Source organism: Labeo rohita, chromosome 13, assembly GCF_022985175.1.
Source record: "Labeo rohita strain BAU-BD-2019 chromosome 13, IGBB_LRoh.1.0, whole genome shotgun sequence".
In the NCBI taxonomy this organism is placed as follows: Eukaryota; Metazoa; Chordata; class Actinopteri; order Cypriniformes; family Cyprinidae; genus Labeo; species Labeo rohita.
In genome coordinates, this window is record NC_066881.1 from 31734986 (window position 1) to 31759609 (window position 24624).

Here is a 24624-nt window from a genome sequence, read left to right on the forward strand (position 1 = left end):
TTAAAATAATTTAAACCATCATAATGAGAACATGTAGAACTAACAGAAACACTATTCAAATGTTTTAAAATACCCAGCCCTAATACAATCCCTTTTATCATAGAAGAAAAACTATACTACAGAAATTGTATATGCAGTTCAAAAACATAAATCTTAAATTTAAACCTTTTTTTGAGTGTAGCTCAGCCGGTTTCAATAGCTTGTCCAAAAACTTTTTCGTAGTAGCAAGGCAGTGTAAAAACCCGACATTGTAAGTCTTATGTCACATTATCACCCACTGAGATACAGTAATAATCAAACATTAACAATTAATTCAGGTTTAAAAAACAAAAAAAAAAAAAAAAGAACACAATTGACCTGTTTGAGTCCCTCAACGCATTTTTAAGTGCTTTTTTAATAGTGAAATATTTAGTTAAATGTTAGTTATATAAATGAATTCTGATTTGTCGTCATATTTCTCTCTAAATGAGAGTGTTCATTTAGCCATTCAAGCTCCTAATTTTTGTGTCGGAACAAATACAGAACTAATTATATTTTTAAATAAAAGTGTAACTAAGAGTATCTTTTTCTAAATTTCATCTATTTTAAATTGAGAGGCTTACAGTTCTAAAGCATCTCCCTCAGCACTGCTGGTTTAGTCTACCGGTTTTGTTTGTCAAGTATCTCTGCAGATGTAAACAACAACGACACAATCAGAAATAGAAGTAAAAGTCTCTTCGTTATGCTGGAATGAGAGCTTTCAGTCAAATTATTCCACAACATTCTTTCATCTCTTTGTCAAATCATTTCAACCAGTCTAAAATAAGCCACATATTCTCTGGATGAAATGAACTTCTTTCCCTGAGAGGGAACAAGCCATCTGAATCATCTGAAATGTTTCGCTTTAGAGTTTGTGAAAGGGAATGCTGGGTGAAGCGTCCTGGTGATGTCAAACATCCATATTCAGGACTGCTTATTGGTCTTTCTAACCACTGCAACATCCAATATTATACTAATGTTATACAATATTATACCAATATTATACAATATTATACAGTGGAGTCCAAAAAGTCTGAGACCACTTCTTTATTTTTATTTTTATTTATTTCTTTTTTTTTTTTTTTTTTTTTTCATGTTCCAAAGAAAATTCCAAAGAGCAGTGTTGTTTTATATTATTTATATTATAGTATTTATTCAAAATATTTTTTAGTATATATATATATAGTATATAGATTAATTTTTTTTATTATTATTATTATTTTTTTTGTTTTATTTTAATTTATTTTATTTCAGGTTTAGGTTAAGTAATTTTAGGATCTACACTGTAAAAAACTATTTGAGTCAACTTAAAATAATTTGTTACGTGGCTGCCTTTTAAGTTCAGTCAACTCAACAAAGTTTAGTTAACTTGAAATGTTAAGTTGTACTAAGTGACAACTTATATATTTGAATTGATTCAACTTACAATTTTAGGGCAGCTGGGTAACAAGCCCAGCTTTTAAGTTTAACAAACCAAATGTTTAGTTTAGTCAACCCAAATATCTAAGTTGTGATTTAAATTATTTTAAGTTGACCCAACAAATCGTGTGTGTGTTTTTTTTTGTTTGTTTGTTTTTTACAATGTACATTTATTTCAGTTAGATTTGTGTATTTTTTAATCTAAAATCTGGGTTTCATTTTAGGTTAATTACAATTACCAAAAACGATTTTAACAGTTTAGTTAACATTAACTACATTGATTTTGAGCTTCATTAGAACTAATCTAACCTTGTGTACTTAACAATCACATGACTAATGTCTAGGAATTGTGCAGAATTTTAAATATTTCTTATTCGCTTTATAGCTTTCCTTTGTTTGAAATATTTCAAGATCCTTCAAGAACTATGTATTTAACTAGTATTTTAAATCCCAGATTTTTAATGTGGTTTCAGACATTTGAACGCCAACCCAGCTAACAAGGAATGTTCTCAGAACACTAAGAAAACCTTGCCAGAACATTAGCCAAACATTTATCCAGTAATGTTAATAGAATGTTCATTCAGAGCTATGCAGTCTTTAATAATGTTAGCACCAAAAAAAAAAAAAGTTTTAGAGGGACATTTTTTAAAATGTTACTATTTGTTTCGGAATGTTTAGAGAACATTCAAAAGTAACATTCCCATAATGTTCTAAAATTCTAAAATGGAATGTTCCCTTAATGTTTACATAATTCCCCCCAAAATTGATGTTTTGAAGGACATTTTTGTACCATGGAAATGTTAGCAAAACATTCTTAGAACATATTTTTGTCAGCTGGAAATGTATGTCTTGCATTTAGTGGCTGACTACAGATTTACTTTTATATTATAAAAGCCTTCATTGCCATCGAGAAGAGTAATGTATATCATGCTATTTGAAAAGGGTAAAAGAGAAAACCAGATAAAGGAGCAAAGCTCAAGAGTTTTCAAGTTTAAAAGAAAGGTTTTTGAATCTCCTCATCAACACCAGTTGTTTGTAAAGTGATAAAGAGACGTGAGGAGGGTCTTTTCCCCTTTCAGAGGGTTTTCTCCTGTCCACGAACAGCCACAGATTTGGTCTCATCTCCAAACTGCTGGAGCCAGAGCAGGTCTATGTGAAAGTCCACCTTTCTGGCCTCTCTTTCAGACGTAGGATTATTCCAGCTGTTTTCAGGAAACATTCAATATTCCTGCTTCCTGTTTGGAGGATGAGCACATAAGGCCATTCTGTAGGCGTGTGGTAAAAGCGGAATCAATCACTGTAGAAACCATTCCTGTCACACTTTGATAATGTTCACAGATGGCGTTCGGTTATTGTTGTTGTTCTTGGGGAACTGCGGAGAGTGGAAGCAGATGTCTAATGTTAGTGAGAGGATTGCAGGGCGGCCTGGAGCGATCAGCAGAGAACATGGTGCAATGAGTGGAGTAATGAAAAACGAAGGATGCGAAGGCTGTTTCAAAAGGTAGGCAGCATAATGGAACCAGCTTCTGTGATCACATTTATCATTCTCAGAGAATGCTATCCTATAATGCAGTGTGAAGCAAGACAATTGTTAATTATAAAAAATATATAATTCATTCAATATATGAAAGTGTTAAAAAAAATAAACAGTAAAAATATGCATATAAAATATGTAGCAGATCTATGCTATTCTATTCTATTCTATTCTATTCTATTCTATTCTATTCTATTCTATTCACCAGTTTACCTGCCTTACCGAGCGTTTTCTGATTATCCTGATTTGTTTACACGTGTATGATTCTGCTTTGTTTTCTGACTACCGTTTTCTTGGATTTCCCCTATTGGATTGTTTGCCTGTGTGGACTGATATTACGGTTTGACATTATTGCCTGGTTTCTCACTACGTTTATCGGATTACCCCTGGACTGTCGAAAGATCGGACTGCTTTCTGGTTACCGACCCACTGCCTGGTTACACGTGTATGTTTTCTGTGCTTTGCAATAAACTTCCGCATATGGATTCTAACGCCGCCTCAGCGTCCTCGTTACAGAATACTTCGCCGCCCTTGAATCCAGCGGAGGTTTCCAACTTGCAAGCGGCGTTCGCTTACCAAAGCGAACTGTTAAAGAGTTATCAGGAACAGCTCACGAAACTTCAATCGGTCAACGAACACCTGACGCACTACGTTCGATCTCTTCCTCCTCCCATGCCGTCAACGGTAAGCTTTGCCCTTCCTAACAAGTTTGATGGTACGGCTGAGCAATGTAAAGGATTTGTTCGTCAGGTAAAGCTGTATTTTGATTACCAACAAGACCGATTTGAGTCCGAGGAGAAGAGATGTGCGTTTCTCATGACTCTGCTCACTGGAAAAGCTCTCGATTGGGCTTCGGCGGTGTGGGACGCCGATCCCCAACTCAAAAAATCTGTTGAATATTTCCTGTTACAAATTCGTGAAGTGTTCGAATATCCCGCTGGGGGCAGGGATATTTCGACACAAATCATTCATGCAAAACAAGGTAACCGTACAGCAGCAGATTATGCGATTGAGTTTCGTACTCTGGCAGCCCAGAGTGGATGGAATGATGTTTCACATCGATCTTCAAACCGAGCTTGCCTGCCGGCGCGAGAATGCATCATTTTCGGAACTCATCAACCTCGCAATCAAGATCGACAATCTCATGAGACAGTCACCCAAGCAACGCACAAACAAGGGCAACCGTCACGTTCCCACAGGCTCTGATTCCACAACGGAACAAACACCGTCCGAACCCATGCAACTCAACCCCTCAAGATTGACAGAAGAGGAACGGGTTAGACGTCGTGTTAACCGTTTGTGCTTCTACTGCGGTGGACCAGGCCACCGTATCAGTGGATGCCCACTCAAATCCAAGACTTCCTCAGGGGTAAATATCCAAAACCTTTCCATACTACAGTACAAATCTCTGACATTACCGGTTACCATAAGAACTGATACTCTCTCTCTCGATCTCACAGCGATGATTGACTCTGGGGCTGCACTGAATCTCATTAACAAGGATATCGTCAAGAAATATAACATCCCCACTCAACCATGCATACCACCCATTCAGATCAAGGCCATTAACGACACCCTCATCGACCACGGCATCCACCATCAAACCAAAACCATAACTCTACGGATTGGTCTGCTTCACCAGGAAAGTGTTACCTTGTATGTGGTCGATTCACCCAAGTACGAGGTCATCCTTGGATTCCCCTGGCTCTCTATCCATAATCCTGACATCTCCTGGTTCCAAGGGGAATTGACTCACTGGTCCCCATTCTGCAAGAAGAACTGTCTCCTCGTTCAACCACAGCCATGTCTCACCACAAGCATTGAGAGCCCTGACACCAAGATAAAGATTACCATTCCCAGTCACTATCAAGATTTGTCAGAGGTTTTCAGTAAGGTTAAAGCTACACAACTTCCTCCACATCGTCCCTGGGACTGTGCTATTGATTTACTACCCAATGCCATGCCACCCAGAAGTAAAGTTTACCCATTATCACGAATGGAGGACCAGGCTATGGAGGACTACATCGAGGAGGCACTTGAATCAGGTTTCATCCGGGTATCTACATCCCCTGCAGCAGCTGGCTTCTTCTTCGTTAACAAGAAGGATGGTGGACTACGGCCTTGCATTGACTACAGAGGACTTAACAACGTCACGGTAAAATTCCGTTACCCTTTGCCTCTAGTTCCCCCAGCTTTAGAACAATTGCGGGAGGCCACCATTTACACCAAACTTGACTTGCGAAGCGCATACAATCTCATCAGGATCAAGGAGGGTGATGAGTGGAAGACTGCATTTCTCACCACTAGGGGGCACTATGAGTACCAGGTAATGCCGTATGGGTTGGCCAACGCCCCAGCTGTCTTCCAATCCTTCATAAACGAGATTTTCAAGGACTTCATGAACAAGTTTGTAATCGCCTATATTGACGACATTCTGATTTATTCCAAGACAGAAGCAGAACACGTATCCCATGTGCGTGCTGTACTATCTCGCCTACTGGACAACCAATTGTACGTCAAGGCTGAGAAGTGTGAGTTTCACGTCCACCAGACATCCTTCCTAGGATACCAGGTCAGCCACCAGGGGGTCAAGATGGATTCCAGCAAAATCCAGGCAGTTACGGAATGGCCTCAACCATCCACCATCAAGGAGCTCCAAAGATTCCTGGGCTTCGCTAACTTTTACCGCCGATTCATCCGTAACTATAGTACCATTGCTGCTCCACTCACATCCCTGCTAAAGAACAAACCCAAGAAGCTCTGCTGGACCGAAGGCGCAGATCGGGCATTCTCCACGCTCAAAGCAAGCTTCACTTCCGCCCCTATCTTGAAACACCCTGATCCCAAATTGCTGTTTGTCGTGGAGGTGGATGCTTCGGACTGCGGTATCGGAGCCATCCTGTCCCAACGTCACGGCCAGCCAGGCAAACTTCATCCCTGCGCCTTCTACTCTAGAAAACTCACCAGCGCGGAGCGGAACTATGATGTGGGTAACAAGGAGTTGCTATCCATGAAGGCCGCTATTGAGGAGTGGCGGCACTGGCTTGAGGGCGCCAAACACCCGTTCCAGGTTATCACCGACCACAAGAATCTTGAGTATATCAAGGGTGCTAAGAGGCTGAATCCTCGCCAGGCTCGTTGGGCCCTCTTCTACACTCGATTTAACTTCACAGTCACTTATCGACCTGGAAGCAAGAATAGTAAGGCAGACGCTCTCTCCCGACAACATGATCCTCACATGGATCTTCTCACACCAGAACCCATTCTTCCACCCACTGTCATTCTGGCTCCCATCTTATGGGATATCATGGAAGAGATTCAGCGAGGGTACGAGCAGGACCCTCCACCGCCACAATGTCCACCCAATAAGCACTATGTACCTCAAGATATGCGTCAACAAGTTCTCCGATGGGTCCACACATCCCTCAGCGCAGGACATCCAGGGATATCACGCACTCTACATCTGGTGAGAAACTCATTCTGGTGGCCTTCAATGACCGCTGACACTACTACATTCGTCAAGTCATGTCAGATCTGTGCACAGTCTAAGACCCCCAAGGAACTACCTTCTGGACTACTGCAACCATTACCCATTCCACAACGACCCTGGTCCCACCTTTCCATAGATTTTGTCACGGATCTGCCACCTTCCCAAGAATTCACAACCATTCTGGTAATCATAGATCGTTTCTCCAAATCCTGCCGTCTCATTCCATTAAAAGGTTTACCCACATCCATGGAAACAGCCCTAGCCCTTTTCAACCATGTCTTCCGTGTGTATGGTCTACCTGAGGATATTGTAAGTGACAGAGGAACACAGTTCACTTCACAGGTCTGGAAGGCTTTCTGCAAACAGCTCGACATCAACGTCAGCCTCACCTCAGGTTACCATCCACAGAGTAATGGGCAGGTTGAAAGATTAAATCAGGAGATCGGACGATACCTGCGTACATACTGCAGCAGAGAACAGCACAGATGGTCAGAGTTCCTTCCCTGGGCCGAGTATGCCCAGAACTCACTCACCCATTCTTCTACAGGCCTCACCCCCTTTCAGTGTGTCCTGGGGTTTCAGCCCCCTATGTTCCCGTGGTCTGGTGAACCTTCTTCGGTACCGGCTGTTGATGATTGGATTAAGCGTAGTGAGAGGGTGTGGGACAGTGCTCATGTGCGTCTCCAGCGGGCTGTAAGGAATCAGGAGATCCAGGCCAACAGACGCCGCCTTCCACACCCTCCCTACCAACCTGGACAGCGGGTCTGGCTCTCTACAAGGGACATCAAGCTGCGGCTGCCCAGCAGGAAGCTCAGCCCAAGGTACGTAGGTCCATTTAAGATTCTGAAAAGAATTAATGAAGTAACCTACCAGCTTGAGCTTCCTCCTAACTACCGTATCTCTCCCTCTTTCCATGTGTCTCTTCTCAAACCGGTCCACCTGGAGGCTGACCCCGGCCAGATGGCCCCAGAACCGCCGCCACCCCTGGAAGTGGACGGCTTACCCGCCTATCAGGTGAGGGAGTTGCTGGACTCTCGGCGCAGAGGGGGTCAGCTCCAATATTTGGTGGACTGGGAGGGCTATGGACCTGAGGAGAGGTCATGGGTAGCCGCCAATGACATTCTGGATCCTTCCCTCACGGAGGAGTTCCACCGAGCCAGACCCGATCGTCCAGCACCACGACCACGGGGACGACCTCGCCGAGCTCCAGGAGTCGCTCCTAGAGGGAGGGGTACTGTAATGCCAAGCCAGCAGAGAGAGCCATCACCCGAATACTGACTGCATGCTCCCTCTGCTGCTTCTACTGCCACTTCCTGTTTGGCAGTACTTAAGGACTCACCATGTGCTCACACCTTCGCGAAGTATTGCCAGTTTACCTGCCTTACCGAGCGTTTTCTGATTATCCTGATTTGTTTACACGTGTATGATTCTGCTTTGTTTTCTGACTACTGTTTTCTTGGATTTCCCCTATTGGATTGTTTGCCTGTGTGGACTGATATTACGGTTTGACATTATTGCCTGGTTTCTCACTACGTTTATCGGATTACCCCTGGATTACCGACCCACTGCCTGGTTACACGTGTATGTTTTCTGTGCTTTGCAATAAACTTCCGCATATGGATTCTAACGCCACCTCAGCGTCCTCGTTACAATATTATAATTTACTCAATAGTCTTACGAAAATATCATCAGGCTTTTTAGAGTTAACTAAAATTAAACACTTGAAATAGAATATAAAAAAATACTTGAAATAAAATAATTTTCATACATACATACATTTATGTACATTAGCTACTTTCTAAGGAAATATTGATCATTGTCATTTAAAGTTGATGTACTTAATAAAACTGAAACACTGAAATACAAATTAATGAAAACTATATAGACTTATTTTTGAAAGAGGATTTTCAAAAATAATTACAAATAAAAAATAAATTAATTAAACTGGAAAATAATTTTAAAAAACTAAATTGAAATGCTGAGATACTATAGTATCTCAACCTCAACTAAAATAATACTACTGAAATCAAATGTGAAATGCATTATGGGAGATGCATGTTTATAGTCCTTTTGAATTAAGACTTTATATATAACTAATGATCACTATAAGGAAATTGTATTTATATCGTCTTATATAAATGTCATGAATTGATATGTTAGTGGATTTTGGTTACAATTTGAGTTATAATTCGGGACGATTGTACCTGCCTAGCGTTGTCTGGTCTCTCACAGGGCAGTGGTTATACCTTACTGCGCAGCAAACCGCCTGACGGATGCTCAGGGGTGCTGCATTCGGACGAGTTCTTGGCTTTATCCTTGTTATTGTTGGGCTCGTTATCTTTGATGATGTCATACTGACGGCAGAAGAGCGCGATCACACCTGAAAGAGACAAAAATGACAGCGACACTGCAGATGTGCAGTATACCGTCCAAGAAACCGACTGGTGCAGGTAATCTGAATGTTGTGAATGTGCACTCACCTGCCCACATGATCAGAACCACCACAATGATGATAAGCTCTCCCGCCCGCAGCTGAGCGTTCTGACCCACTTCTTCCATGGTCACTTCGTCTGTGAAAAACACGGTGACACTATTAGTGGCGTGCCAAATGTTGATGATTAATTATTTAATTCATACTAAAAAATTCAAATTTATAATACAGTAGTACCTTTGCTTTTGGAGGCCTGCGTTTCTGCTTCTCTGGGGGTTTTGAAATGCAGCGGTTCACTGAGGGGACTCGGCCCGTTTATACTGATAGACTGAACATGCACTATGTAGTCCGTATCTGCTTCTAGATCCCACAATGCACAGCTCCGTGTGGTAGTGTTCACCTCCTGGATGAAGCGCAGCATGCGAACGTCTTTTTTCTGTTATAGATGGATAATACAGTATTTAACCAAATGCATTCTCTTCACTTTTCTCTCTAACCAGATGCTTTGTAATGAACATGCTATATATAGAGTGCTGAGTATGTGACCTTTTCTCTCTCTCTCTGATGTTTTGAGTACCTGTTGTGTGATGGCGAAGCCGATGACTGGCTCTCCGTCCGGGATGTCCCATGTCACCACAGCAGAGCTGCCCTTTAGATCTCTGATGGACACGTTCACTGGAGCAGCCAAACTGTCTGAGGAAAACAAAGAGGAATCCAGTCGGTGCATGCAGATGATTGCATAACTACAGTGAGCTCAAACTTTACAGTCTGTCCAGTTTTCAGTAAAATCTTTGAAATTAAAACATTTTCTTTATTTACTTTTTCATGCACATTCCTGGTCTTATTGTGTGATTCATCAGTGCAAAGAGCTGCAAGAACATTAAAGTCCCAAAGAAACAATAATAGCACGAAGGATTGGAAGGACATTAGGGTAAGTAATTTACAAATTTCATTTTCAAGTAATAATGTATCTGTATGTAACAATATGAAGAGTTTAATGATACTTAAGTTTGACCTGTTCTGCGTAATATAAATATAATAAATGATTTCTGAAGGATCATGTGACACTGGAGACTGCAGTAATGAGGCTGAAAATTCAACATTGCGTTGCAGGAATAAATTACATTTTAAAGTATATTCATATTGAAAACAGTCATTTTAAATTCTAATAATATTTTTACTGTGTTTACTGTGTTTTGATCAGGTAAATGCAGCCTTCGTGAGCACAAAAGACTTCTTTCACATATATTAAAACATTTTAATTATTCCATATGGTAGTGTATGTTATAATTATATAAATATAAAAAAATTAAGAGTAAAATTTGAAATATATGACAGACATTGTGGTGCTCTGAAAATTAACCGATGCTAACATCCTCTTTGATCATTTGCAACACAAATGTTTGTTAACATAGCACAAAAAAACAAACAAACAAAAAAAAAAAAAACTGTAGTGTTTTGTCACCCTTTAAGTAGCATTTAACAAACAATCTTGTTATTTTTATATTTTATTATAGTTTTTAGATTTTTATTTTCAATTTAATTTTAAAGTTTTTGTCATTTTTTTTTTGTTTTGTCATTTTTTAAAAAAAGTTTTCTGTGAACAAAAACTCTCTGTATGATCTGCTTTCCTCTTCTGAAAATTAACAGATGCTAACATAACGTTTCATTGTTTGCAAGTAGCATATAATCCAAAATATTATTTATGATTTTATTTTTTTTAAATGTTGCATTAATTATTTTTATTTATTGTTTTAGTTTTGTTTAATTTTTTATTATTTGTTTAATTTTTAATTTGTTTAATTTAATTTTGTTTCATTTATTACAGTTAATAAAGTTTTAGTAATTTTATTCTGTTTTTGTCTTTTTTGTCCATTTTTAAAAATAAATCTAATATATGTGGTACTTTTGTTCTGTTTTTGTCATTTTGATGTTTTTTTTTGGTCCATTTTTTAAAATAAATCTAAAATAAGTGGTACTTATGAGTTATACTTTTGTCAAGTTATGCATATGCATTTTTATTTTGTTTTACTTAAACTTTTAGTGGTTTTGTTGCATATTTGTGTTGCATGTTATTTTATGGATATTTTATTTCAATTCTCCTATGAAGCCTATGTCTTCATAGAGCGCAAGTGCTGTTGTTTCTCTTTTCTACCCTTTAGACTTCACTATTTCACACTGTATGTAAACTCTATTTCTAGATGTAAGAGGACATGGTTATGAAGCCGTTTAGGAGGGAACAATGTGTGAGAAACTCGCCCACCATCAGTGAATCCGGTACAATTTATGGCACCACAGATCAAATTTTCATGCATATAAGGTTGAAGCTCCTTGCCTATATGTTGTATTATATTGCTATAGTGAAAGCAGAAAGTCTTAGTATGTGAAAAATTATTGCAATCGTATTGGATGCAAGGGGTCTCTGAAACCCTAAAATGAAGTGATGGACATTCACACATTTATTAAGATTGACTGAGTTGAGTTGGCTGTAGTAAGCAAATTTTACAAACTAAGCACTTCTTTTCCTTTTATGAAATAATTGGGAACAAATGAAGATATAGAAATGGGGTAGAAATGAACACTTATATTTAGCAAGGATGTTTTAAATTGATCAAAAGTGATGTTAAAGACATTTATATTGTTACAAAAGATTTATATTTCAGATAAATGCTGTTGGAAAAAATTACATTTTAAAATGTACTTAAATAAAAAACAGTTATTTTAAATAGTAAAATGTATAAATCTTAATTTCAAATATATCTTTTGACCCTTATGACTGGTTTTGTGGTCCAGAGTCACATTTTAAAGACTCTTTCTTGCCTTAACAAACAGCAAGCTGTTATTTTAGTGTTTAAAAGTGTTACTTACGGTATTGTGTATTTAAGGCTCATGAGACTTACATTAACATGAGAGACACATTCAGAACGAATTCCCTAAATGGTTGTACCACTTTCTCTTGTACCACGATTCTCTTCAACCTTGAAAAATGGCCGTGCAAATGACAGTTTATGCTAATGCGTGCTATAGTGCCCATTACAGAATGCATACATGCATTTGTCTTCTAAATTGTGCTGTGACACATGTAGATGACGCATAAAATCAGGCTTGCGTAGCTTACGCATCTGTAGAGTGTATTTCAGGCAAAATAGCTCGCTTAGACACATACAGTATCTCCTACTTGACGCTTGCAGGAAATATGCTTCAATACAGGCTGTAGAAAGGCATTCTGGGAGCAATAGCATTCACATGCTGTTGAATTATAAATGAAGCATCCCGCATAGATGTAGAAGATGGGAGAAATATATAAACACATACAGTACACTTAACTTCATGCACACTGTTGTTTAGACATTGATTTAGAAATCAGTAGATTTATTTATGGACATATGTATTTAATTCATTACAAAACATTATTGATGCAACACTTCAAATTGATTATATTAGTTGAATTCTAGGTTGTTTAATCTCAGACAAAATCAATTAAGACTGAAAATAAAGAACGACCCAACATAGAAAAACAGATCAAGATGATGCACTAAAGACAAAACAAAATAAAAGAGGCTTTTGAGTGAATGTTCAGCTGGGGAATTTGATTATAGTCTTGCCTTAACACAAAGCAATTAGCTGCAAGCAGCCGTTACAGTGAATTTATCACAGGTAAGGGATGTTCATGACACAAAACAATACAGTTCATTAGTTGTAGACTATTTACAGTTGCCAGGCAATAGAGAAATACAATGGGAGCCTTTCCTCTTTGTGGTTTAGTTTCAGTGTTATTTTATACCATTAGAGTTTTTATTAATATTTTGAATTAGCTTTCAGCTTTTATATTTTTAGTTCTCATTTTAATTTTAGTTTAATTTTTAGCCATTTTCTCTCTTTCTTTTTGTCACACCCCTGTGGACTGTTTATGTTGGTTTCTCCCTCTTGTGCCCATATTTGGTTGTTCCTGTTTCCTGTCCTCATTTAATCATCATTAGTTTACCTTGTTTCACCTGTGCCTCATTTAATTTCATCATTATCACCTGTCTTGATAAGTTGCATTCTGTTCAGTGTTTGGTGTCCGGTCTCGTCAACGTATGCGTGTATCTGCCCTCCTCCTGTGGATTTACCTGTTTTGGAATTACCTGTGGAATTTAAGACTTTATCTTTGACCTTCGTCTTCGTTCGCCCCTTCCTCGCACGATACGTGGCACTTTTTTTCTACTATTTAGATTTCAGTAATTTTATTTCACTTTTAGTTTTGGTACACTTTTTCATCAAAAAATTATATTTTATTTAATCTTTATTTAAATTACTGAAAGCAGTTTTTAATATTTTTATTAGTTAACTATTTTTAATAGTTAATAACACTGATCTTGTGCTTTAAGGGAAGCAAGATCTGTACATAAGAATCACAAAAATATTACTATACATTTTTATTTTTTATTTTAATATTTATTTACCGTTTGTAATTTTAGTGCTTTAAATTAAGCATATTTCAGGCAGCATATCTAATTTTCCTTAGTTTTTTATTTCATCAAATAGATATTTTTGACTTTATTTCAGCTTAACTTAAAAAATAAATAAATTAATAAATAAATAAAATTATCTGAAATGGTGGTAACACTTTACAATAAGCTTCCATTAGTTAATATAAATTAATGTATTAACTAACATGAACAAATAATGAACAATACATTTATTAAACTATTTATTAATCTTTGTTAATGCTTGTTCATAAAAATACAATTATTGTTGTTCATGTTAGTTCACAGTGCATTAACTAATGTTAACAAACACAACTTGTGATTTTAATAATGCATTAGTAAATACTAGAATTAACATTTAACTAAAATTAATAAATGCTGTAGAAGTATTGTTCATTCTTAGTTCACGTTAACTAAAGTAGTAAACTAATGAACCTCAATGTAAAGTGTTACCGTTTAAATTTTTCATCTAAAATGTATATTTTATTTCAGTTTTATTTCAATTACTGAATGATTTTTTTAAATAGTTTTTAATTAGTTAACTATGTTTAATAGTTAACAATAACGTGAAAAAATATATGAAATTGTTTGTTTTAGCTTTAGTCAACAGTCATGTGACCCTGGACCACAAAATCATGTCTTATGTTGCATGGGTATATTTGTAGCAATAGCCAAAAATACATTGTATGGGTCAAATTCATTTTTTTTTTTTTTTTTTTTTTTTTTTTTTTTTTTTTTTTATGCCAAAAATCATTAGGATATTAAGTAAAGATCATGTTCCATGAAGATATTTTGTAAATTTCCTACCGGAAATATATCAATGTAATTTTTGATTGGTTATATGCATTGCTATGAACTTCATTTGGACAAGTTTAAAGGTGATTTTCTCAATATTTAGATTTGTGTTTTTTTTGTTTTTTTTTTGCACCCTCAGATTACGGATTTTCAAATAGTTGTATCTCGGTCAAATATTGTCCTGTCCTAACAAGTCATACATAAACGGAAAAATTATTTATTCAGCTTTCAGATTATGTAAAAATCTCAATTTCTAAAAATGTACACTTATGACTGGTTCTGTGGACCAGGGTCACTAATAACCCAGGTAGTAGTGTGTGTGTGTTTGAAAGAGGAAAATGGAGAAACTGCACTTGCTTCATAAGAAAATATTCAAATTAGAAGCTCCATACTGTAGGTTTGTGCTTGGTTGCTATGGAAACATAGAGGAAGTGAGTGGGAATTTGTTTGGAAGGAAAGTGTCCTGGACCACATTCATGCCAGATTTACACTGAGTAAACAAAAAACGGCATGTAAAGATTGTAAAGTATATAAGTAATACCTCGCTTTCGGTCTATGCCTCATCATATGACTTCAGAATATTTATTGCACTAGCCATATGGACCAAATAGTGACATAAAGTGCATTTTTGGGTAAGCCACTCCTTTAGGCCATTCATCACATCATATTATTTTTACTGTGCTGACCTGATCTGCTCAGCCTTGTGTTTTGGCCTTTTTTGCATTTCTCTCTCCAACTCACTCTTCATCTTTGCCACAGATTCATTTCAGTGTTTAATGCTCTTCCTTAGAGTAAACTCGCACATGTTTTCTAAAAGCTCAACCTTTGAGTTTCTCCTGTCACTTGAGTCTCTAAAAGCATCAAGGTCTGACGGTCGCAGCTGCCAGAAGCTTGTTTACGTCCTGATTCATGGCTTTTTTTTTACTAGGGCTTGAATATGGTGCATTAAGATGTAAAATTTACAGCCCCATAAGTTAATGTGTCAGCTGTAGTTTGGATTTATTATTTTGCAGACATCGTCTGCATGAGAAGAAGCGTCTTTATGGGTTTGGGCTTAAATTAGGTGACAGGTTTATGCAGGACAGAATCACTAAAGAATCATTGTCTTTCTGTAATTGCATTTTGATGATATTCTCATGTCATATTTTATGTTTTTTTTTTTTTTTTTTAATTTAATGTATTATTTAATTTAATAGTTAATTTAAATGCATTTTTTAATTTAACTGAATTAATTAAATAAAATGTATTTATTGATTTTTATTTTCATGCCAAATCATCTAGATTAATATTGAATATTGCAAAAAAAATATGCACAATTTCAGTTAGCATACACACAACGAGATTAATGATGCACTGCATGCAAGCAACTGTGTTATGATGCAACAGGTGTGTATTATTGCCATAATATTTCGGTTCGGTGCTCCACATCCAGCATGGCATCTGCTTTTGCTTCTGACCAAAAAAATTGCATGCTTTATATTTTCCCAGGCTGCCCGCAAAGGTTCAGACATCACATCATTACACATGCCACATGTGACCACAACTATCTCGCAATGCCTCATCGGATGTCATACTTAAAAGGATGTGCAACAGTCCCCATAAATGCCCCATTAGTATTGATGGAATGCAATCTTGTAAACTTACCAGCCAAGACCCACGACGCTCCGAAACAGCTCAATATGAGCAGCGGTGTGGGCATGAAAACCCTCCTCATCCTTTCCACGCAGGCTAGATATGAATGTCCTCCGCTGGTCTCGCATTCACGTCGATGAATGTCGCCGTGGGACCGAAGCGCTCGATTTCAGCACCGCGGACAGCGGCGGTTCAATACCGCGGACCGCTCCACATCAGCCCCGCATCAGCCCGTCATTAGACCCGTGCGACGACTTACATCGTTCTGCACAGCGGATGCTGAGATGGAGACATTCAAACGAAGCCTCTTTTGTCTTTGCGGTTTTACATACGGATGTCATGTACCTGCAAGTCTGGAGAGGCTCGAAAAAACTGACTGAAGGAGTGTGTGGTGAGCCTGTGGCATCTCTCTCTCTCTCTCTCTCTCTCTCTCTCTCTCATACGTACACTCTGATTCTTAGATGCATCTGTTTTTTGTTTTTTTTTTTTATCGGTACTTTCATCCAGTTTGATTTGGTGGTGTATAATTTATTTTATTTTAATATTTTTGCTTGTATTTATTTATTTATTTATTTATTATATTTATACATTTTATTATTGTATGTTTATTATTTTTTCATTAATTATTTATTATTTATTTTAATTTATTATTTTTTATTTTATTAAATTTATTTTTAATCCTTTTGACCTACATACATTGCCAACAATTGCATGCACAAAATGTTTATTCATATTCACACACCATATTAATATTAATATTAATATATGCAATATTCTGGGATATTTTAGGGAAGGTGAATGAGGTCAGTGATTCTATTATAATTTAAAAAATAAAAGATTATTTTATATTTCATTATTTTATTTATCACTTTATATAGTACTATAAAAAACTAATTGTTGAGTTAACTTAAAATAATTTGTAACCTGGTTGCCTTAAAATTTTAAGTTCAGTCAACTCAAAGAAAGTTTATTCAACTTGAAATGTTAAATTATACTAAGTGACAACTTAGATATTTGAGTTGAATCAACTTAAAATTTTAAGGCAGCTGGGCTACTTACCCATCTGTTAAGTTTAGCAAACACAAATATCTTTGTTGTTACTTAGTACAGCTTAACATTTCAAGTTGACTAAACTTATTTCAAGTTGACTAAACGTATTTTAGTTGACTGAACTTAAAATTTTAAGGCAGCGGGGTAACATTATTTTAAGCTGACTCAACAAATTGTGTTTGTTTTATTTTTTACAGTGTACTTTTACATTTTAAATTATTTATTTTGTTTATCTATCAATGTTTTATTTTTTATTTAATTACATTTAATATTTTATTTTATTTTTATTATTTCATTAATTATTTATTTTAATTTATTTTAATTAAATTTTATTTAATTTTGTTTAACTCTTTTGACCTACATACAATGCCCACAATTACATGCACAAAATGTTATGGCTATTTATATTCATGCACCATATTAATATTAATATATGCAATATTCTGGGATATTCTAGGCCAGAAAAATGAGGTTAGTGATTCTATAATAATTTTAAAAATAATAAAGCAACACAATTTAATTTAATTACATTTTACCCAAGAACTAAATCTAGTTGGGTTGCTTGTTAGATCTAACATTATTTAACTTTCTTTAGTGTGAAAATGTTTTCTTTTTTTTTCATGATTATCTGCTTTTTTTTTGAGTCAGTGCTTCTTTGTGACCACTTGTGTCTTTAGGCATTTCTACAGAAGAAGAAATGATTTCTAACTGTTTTCTGATGCAGTTCATCTTCAAGTCGATGCTTTGCATGTAAGTACTGATTTTTACTTTTATCTCTTTTACATTGCAGCTTATTCTGGCCAAAAATGGCCACTTAGACGGGATAAGACTACCTGACTGACATGTAAAGCGACCGCTTCTAATTTAGAGCCGGATTATCTGAAATAGCTGATAGCACGAAAATAGACTTCCACGGAAAACAATTAAATCAAATAATGGCGCAGCAGCAGTCTTTGTGAATGAAAAATGCATGTACAGACTTTACGATTTCAGTCCATCCAAAAGTAATAGTACTGATTATTTCACAGACAATATCCATTTGTGCTGTCTAGCTCTTCTTCAGCATGAGGCCTGATGATGATGACTGACAAGCGCAGTATAATCTCATTACTGAAGTCATTCACAGGTGTTTGCTCTGACACTCCAGCAGCACTACAGATACATGCAGAAACACATACGGATGAGAGACTTGGACATCTTCTCTATGGAAATGTCAGCCTGTGGGAGATTTCTTCCAGCGTCTTACACAAGAGCTCGAAAAATTAAATCAGTCTGGATTTGCCTCACAGTGACAGACTGCACAAGCGACCAGCTTTTCTTCACAGCTTACTTAGCCTTATTGAACATCCTAAATATTTAATATCACACTATTTTGTCTTTAATTATTCAATTAGATCCAAATGGAGTAGATGGCATGAAACATTTTAGGAAGTTTGCATTTAAACCAAATTTTGCTAATTCATTTATAATTGTGTGTTTTATCAGGGTTATTATAGACCATAAAACCGTATCTTAATCTGGATCTTAATGCCTCAATTTAACCCTTTAATCAGGGTTATTATAGTTTACTAAAACCATACTAATTGATTTCTGAAATACAATAACTAAAAAACCCTTAAGCTTATTTTATTTTAGCTAGTTCCTAAAACATTTCTCAACTAAAACTGAAATAAAAATATATTATTTACAAATTGTATGATACATAAAAAAAAAAAAAAAAACACAAATAAAAATCACAAATATACACAACAAAATGACCAAAACTTCAACTAAAATTAAAAAATGCAAAAAGGAAATTATAAAAACAAATGCAAAATATAAATAAAAACTATAATAGTAATCAATAATAATAATAATAATAAAATAGCAGTGGCTCTTAATGCCTCATTTTAACCCTTTTATCAGAGTTATTATAGTTTACTAAAACCGTAAAAATTGGTTTCTGAAATAAAATAAAAACCCCTCAAGCTTATTTTATTTCAGCTAGTTGCTAAAACATTTCTCATTTCATAACTAAAACTGAAATAAAAATATATTGTTTAAAAAATGTATGATATATAAAAGAACTAATACAAATCACAAATATACACAACAAAATGACCAAAACTACAAGTAAAATGAAAAAGGAAAAAAGGAAATAATAAAAACAAATTCAAATTATTAATAAAAACTATAATAGTAATCAATGATAATAAAATAGCAGTGGATCGTAATGCCTCATTTTTAATTGAAAGACTAAATAGAATATGTATTTTAATGTCACTTCAGAATTATTTATTCTCATGCAATATGAAGATTCAGATGCACATCATATTCAATAAATACATTATTTGAAATGTAATTTAATTATTTGAAATTTAACAAGTTTTTTTGTTTTTTAATATTCTGGCTTTTTTGCAGGATCCAGAATTTAGTGAACAGAGAAGGGAACAGCGAATCTCTTGCGTGTCTCTCACTCTCCATCATATCAGCGCTTTGAGTTGTTATATAACGAGCCAGAGTGATTCTCCTTGTACCCGGCGGCCTTTACCTCTCGCTGTCTCCAGTGTGATTCGGGCCACCCGAACTCCTGACATCATGACTCACAACATCAGGAAGCGTGAGTCTCTTACTGTCTGCTTCCAAAACAGTGTGTGTCTGTATGTGTTGGTTTGCATGAACAGATGAGTGTGTGTGAGGGCAGGACTCTTGAGGCAGAATTGTAGTGTCATGCTTTGCTGTACAGAGGTAACAGGAAGTACACAGAAGTGCTGACATCATACTTCCTTTATCTTTTTAACTTTGTTTTGGAATTACTGACTGTCGTGTGTGTGTGTGTGTGTGTGTGTGTGTGTGTGTGTTGTGTGTTCCAGCAGGTGTGTGACATATTGTGTATGGTGAGTGTTGCACTGTGGTCTTTATTAAATTTATGGAACACTTATTTTTACCCAGAAACTGCTAGTAAACTACACAAATGATTACTAAGAAACGGCAAGTAACTTTTAATTAAATGCGAAATTTTGAAGGACTGAAGTAGTGTTTTCTTGTTAACAAAACAAAACAAAACAAAAAACCCTCCAATAATCTTTGCTTTATTTACAACTTCTAAGAATAATATATTTTAATATATAACAAAATACACAGAAATTATCCAAAGTTCTGTTAATACTAAAACAGTGACAACTGCAAATCTATATTCATCCTAAGTCTTCTTAAGATGAAAAAAAAAACAGCATGGTTGCTATAGTTAAACCATGAAAACCACAAATTAACCATGGTTTTGCTACACTAACCATAGTTTAACAATGGTACCTATGGTATTTGTAAAACTGTGGTTATGCAAAAGATTCACAAACCATCATTTCAGATCGGGCTTTCGGAGCGTGGATCGCGAATCATTCAATTGGCAAAATGATTCGCGAACCCATTCCGAAGTCCTGATCTGAACCAAAAGATTCGCAAACCCGCTCCGAAGTTCAGATCCATATCAGAAGATTTGCGCTTCGTGCTCCGAAGTATGTAACTGGTTTACTGCTAACTAGTAAAAATGACGAGCTGCACTTCAAAATGCCTGTTACAGTAAATGAAAACATTGTGCGTTATGATCGAGTTTGTAGCTCTTCATCTGGTAAAAGTAAAATAGTATTTGGTAAGACAATTTAAATGTGTTTTTTTTTTTTTTTTTTTTTATGGCATAATTGCGCCCTGCTATCAATATCTCATGTATTCCTCATGCATTTCTTATGTAAGTGAATCCAAATGAGATTCTGGAATGAGGCAATCCAATAGCTCATTGATTTATGAAATGCAAAGTTTTGTGTATATGCTTAAGTATGCATATATGTTTGTGTGTAGCCTATGGCATATGCATGTGCATATCTGTAAAATCTAGCATAGTTTGGTTGTTTTGCTTTATGTAGTCCTTGGTTTTATATTTTTATTCATTCATGCTGCATATCGCTGGTTATTTCTGGTGGAATTGAAATATTCTGAAGTGTAGAAAGATGCAAATGTGCACTGATGGTAAAGTCAGGTCTCATTTCACTGAAAGAATGAGTCTGAGTTTGTGTCACTTTATTATGTAACCCAAACGAAGCACAAATGAGCCTTCAAACCCCATTAGACCTCGAACATCTGTGGAAATCAAACGGAGAATCACAGAATATTCAGTTTCACAGAAGAGAAGCTGCCAGGCAGCAGTGTAAGAGTCATTTCTGCACTTTAATTTTAAGGGAATAGGTAATGTTCATTTTAAAGGAGCAGTTAATATTAAAGGAATAGTTCATCCAAAAATGATACCCTCAGACCATCCAAGATGTAGAGTTTGTTTCTTTAAGGGAACAGATTTGGAGAAATTTAAGCATTTCATCACTACTCATCAATGGATCCTCTGCAGTGAATGGGTGCCGTCAGAATGAGAGTTCAAACATTTGAGAGATTGGAGAGATTTGTTTCTTACAAACACAGTCTTTTCACTTCAAAATATGTTAATTGACAGACTGGAGTGGTGTGGATTATTGTGATGTTTTTATGAACTGTTTGGAGCCTGACGGCACCCATTCACTGCAGAGGTTCCATTGGTGAGCAAAGTGATACATTTCTCCAAATCTGTTCCCATGAAAAAACAAATTCATCTACATCTTGGATGGCCTGAGGGTGAGTCAATTTTTGGGTGAACTGTTCCATATCATAGTGTTTTACAAATTTGTACACATTTTGTTGATCATTTCTTGGACTATTTTATTGGAAAAAATAGATGCAGAATAAATTTATATTCATAAATCAAAATTTTTCTTGCTCTTCTGCAATTTTGCTTGACATGAATGCATTGCAACAAGCTCTGAAAAAAATCTCTGAGCTCGTTGCGCTTCATTAATTTCTTCTCCATGAAGGACGCATGCAATGCTGCCAAAACAAGGTATCTTATTATACAGAATCATCATGTTCAAGGGAAAGAATTTGCTGACAAACCAAGAAAATACTTTATAATTGCTCAAGTGCTTGCACTTAAGTCACCTTCAGACTCTCTGCTGAGCTAATTTCAAGCGTTCAACATCTGGTTCACTTCTCTAAATGAATCAGGGATTGTACAGTGTATAGACAGGTCCCATTTTAAAAAAAAAAAAAAAAAAAAAAAAGAGTTGAATGTGATCGCTGGAGCATTCCAGAACATTCTATAAGAAGGTCACTGCCACTCAGCAGTTCTCATGGGCCGCTTCATTATAGCACACTGCTAATGAATCGAGTGAGAAACAGAATGAAAAAAGCAAAAGTTGCAATGAAAACAAAGCACTGTTTTTGTAATAAATCACCATGAAGTTCTTGCCATTTTAAATGGAAGCAAGTTATACAGAAACTAAAGTATGCCTTTTGTTCTATTTCTCTCTACTGTGCAGTTGATCTGCTGTATTGGGTCTGTGATGGTCCATTTGCGTACTGCAGGTTTCTGAAGGGTTGCGTGTCCTCCATTCATTCATCTGTCAGTTAATCTGTAACTGATCATCATTATGGCACATTCATGTCATGTTTTTTTTTTTTTTATAGTTTTACAGCTTTTCTGTTTATAGCTTTCCTTTATAAGCTTCTTCATCCCTGTGCTTCAAAACCTCAGAAAGGTTGAGCTCCACGTTTGATAATGGTGATGTTATCCTTTAGCAAAGTAATTTTAAGTGGATATGCATAATTTAAATCTAAAGATTTTCTCTTATGGAAATGAAATAAAAAATATTGATGAAAAATGGCTAATAAAAGGACAGGATCTCAAACTATATTATGTTACATTTTGGTGGCATAGCAGTAATAGTAAGCAAATAAAAAAAGCAATTTATTAAATCTTTTATGAAGATGTAGAGATTTATTTTTTTGTGGAAAATAATCTACATTTTGTCCTCACTACTGCATTAATAGTTTTAATTCATATATTGATATAATTAATATTTGTATTTCACACAGAATTATTGTATTTTATACATACATTTGTGGTCAAAAGTTTACATACACCTTGCAGACTCTGCTAAATGTTATTTATTTTTATTTTTTTAAACAAAATGCTTTTTTTTTTAATATAGTACTGCCCTTCAGAAGCTACAGAAAATACTTACATGTTTCCCAGCAGACAAAATAGGTTATAGGACCTGAAGAATTTTTTTGAAGAACAGCGGGCAGTTTAACTGTTTAGGACAAACAAGGGAACTCATTAACAACAACAAAATTCATTCGAAACTGGGGTCATTTTTTATAAATTCAACTATTATTTTCTCTTGTGGACTATAAGTAAAAGTATTTTATGTGAAATATCTTCTTCAGGTCAGTGCTAAATAAAAAATAGCATGCATTTTGTACAATCCCTGTTGTTTTGGTAATATAATTAACATAATTAGCAGATTCTGTAAGGTGTAAACATTTGACCTCAGCTGTGTAATACATGTCTGGAAGTCAGTAGGTTTACAATGGACAAAGTGCATGCTAATGGTAATTATATATTAATATTTTTGCAATAAACTGTATTATGTTTTGTACATATCTTAAATTTCTAGAAGTCGGTAAGTTTATTTTATACCATTGTTTTTTTTAATTTATTTAATTCGCAGTACCTTATGGATTTATGGGATACACGCTGTAGTTCATTGCATCTTAAAATGCATTTTTTTCCTCAAAATTTTCAAAAATAATTTGGTCCAAAACACAGTTTATGTGATTTATCTCTGAGCTGGTTAGTTTGGTTTATAAGTCTATACCACAGAAAACCCTATGGAGAAAGTGAAATAGAAAAATAGCCTACTTCTGGAATCACGCCTGCTTTAGTTAAAAGCATTTGCTAAATGAGTCATTATGACTATCAGAACATAATTTATCATTAGACTAAAATGCTTTTAGATCCTTTAATGTTTATACACAACCGTTTATATTTCATGCCATAGCTCTGTTCTTTTTTTCGACTTATTTTTACTTTCTCAACTTCTTATCCTGCAGTGTAAACACTCCAGACCCGTGTCTCCTGTTACCATTCATCCCGGCTCTCCTGCTGCTATTAAAAAGAGATGAAAGTGATGCAAAGATCTAGTGAAGCTGGATGGGGAATGTTCGGCCCGCAGGGGTTCCTGTCCCGCTTTCAAATCTCACAGAAAACAATTACATAAGCTTCTGCTAAACTCACGCAGAGGGAGGAAACATTAAAAGTGCCATCGTCCTGAACAGTAAGAAAAGAGTTTCTGCTCAACACTGTACCTGTGATGCAGAACTGACCTTATTAATCATTCAGTATATTAATCATTTAATGTGGATACAGTTGCTGTTTCTATATTTGGATCGTGAATTGCTCTTTTGCACTCTCACGATCCCAAACTTCCTTTCTTTCTTCATGAATCCCATACTGTATGGTTTTGTGAATCAGGGTTACTGTTAACTAAAACCAAAATCATGTTTTCATTATCTTGAAATATAGCTTGTTTGCTGAATTCCTCTTTTTTTGCTTAAAATAGTTGAAGTAAAAATAACGAAAACTAAACAAAGCTATATGAACGTATTTTAAAAAATGATACAAAAAATACAAAAACACAATGTTAAAATTAAACCTGAAACCAATAATATATATGTATATATAATTTTATTTCAGCTTGTTTGCAAGACATTTCTCTTTTCACTAAAAATAGTTGAAGTATTAAAATAACTAAAACTAAACAAATAAAGCTATATGAACATATTTTAAAAAATACAAAAACAACATTAAAATTAAAACTGAAAGCAATAATATGTGTATATATATATATAATTTTATTTCAGCTTGTTTGCAAGACATTTCTCTTTC

The 24624-nt window shown here is 35.5% G+C and overlaps 1 protein-coding gene and 1 long non-coding RNA gene across 5 annotated transcripts; one reads left to right on the forward strand and one right to left on the reverse strand.

Moving 5' to 3' along the window:
* Window positions 1-6: 6 nt before the first annotated feature.
* On the reverse strand, window positions 7-16174 carry fndc5a (fibronectin type III domain containing 5a). 4 transcript variants are annotated; one of them, XM_051126629.1, is made up of 6 exons: window positions 15801-16174; window positions 9470-9585; window positions 9130-9328; window positions 8942-9031; window positions 8708-8841; window positions 7-2809 (listed from the first exon to the last, which is right to left on the reverse strand). In XM_051126629.1, exons 1-6 carry the CDS (start codon window positions 15868-15870, stop codon window positions 2753-2755), a joined length of 666 nt encoding a protein of 221 aa, XP_050982586.1. In that variant the 5' UTR covers window positions 15871-16174; the 3' UTR covers window positions 7-2752. The 4 variants fall into 4 exon arrangements, with proteins under 4 accessions (XP_050982586.1, XP_050982589.1, XP_050982588.1 ...); XM_051126632.1 differs by having other exon boundaries at window positions 8670-8841; XM_051126631.1 differs by having other exon boundaries at window positions 8666-8841.
* Window positions 16175-17523: 1349 nt separating this feature from the next.
* Window positions 17524-24150, forward strand: LOC127175517 (uncharacterized). The gene is made up of 3 exons (XR_007829000.1): window positions 17524-17588; window positions 19239-19437; window positions 23790-24150. It is a non-coding gene; the product is annotated as an uncharacterized LOC127175517 (long non-coding RNA).
* The last annotated feature ends 474 nt before the right edge of the window (window positions 24151-24624 follow it).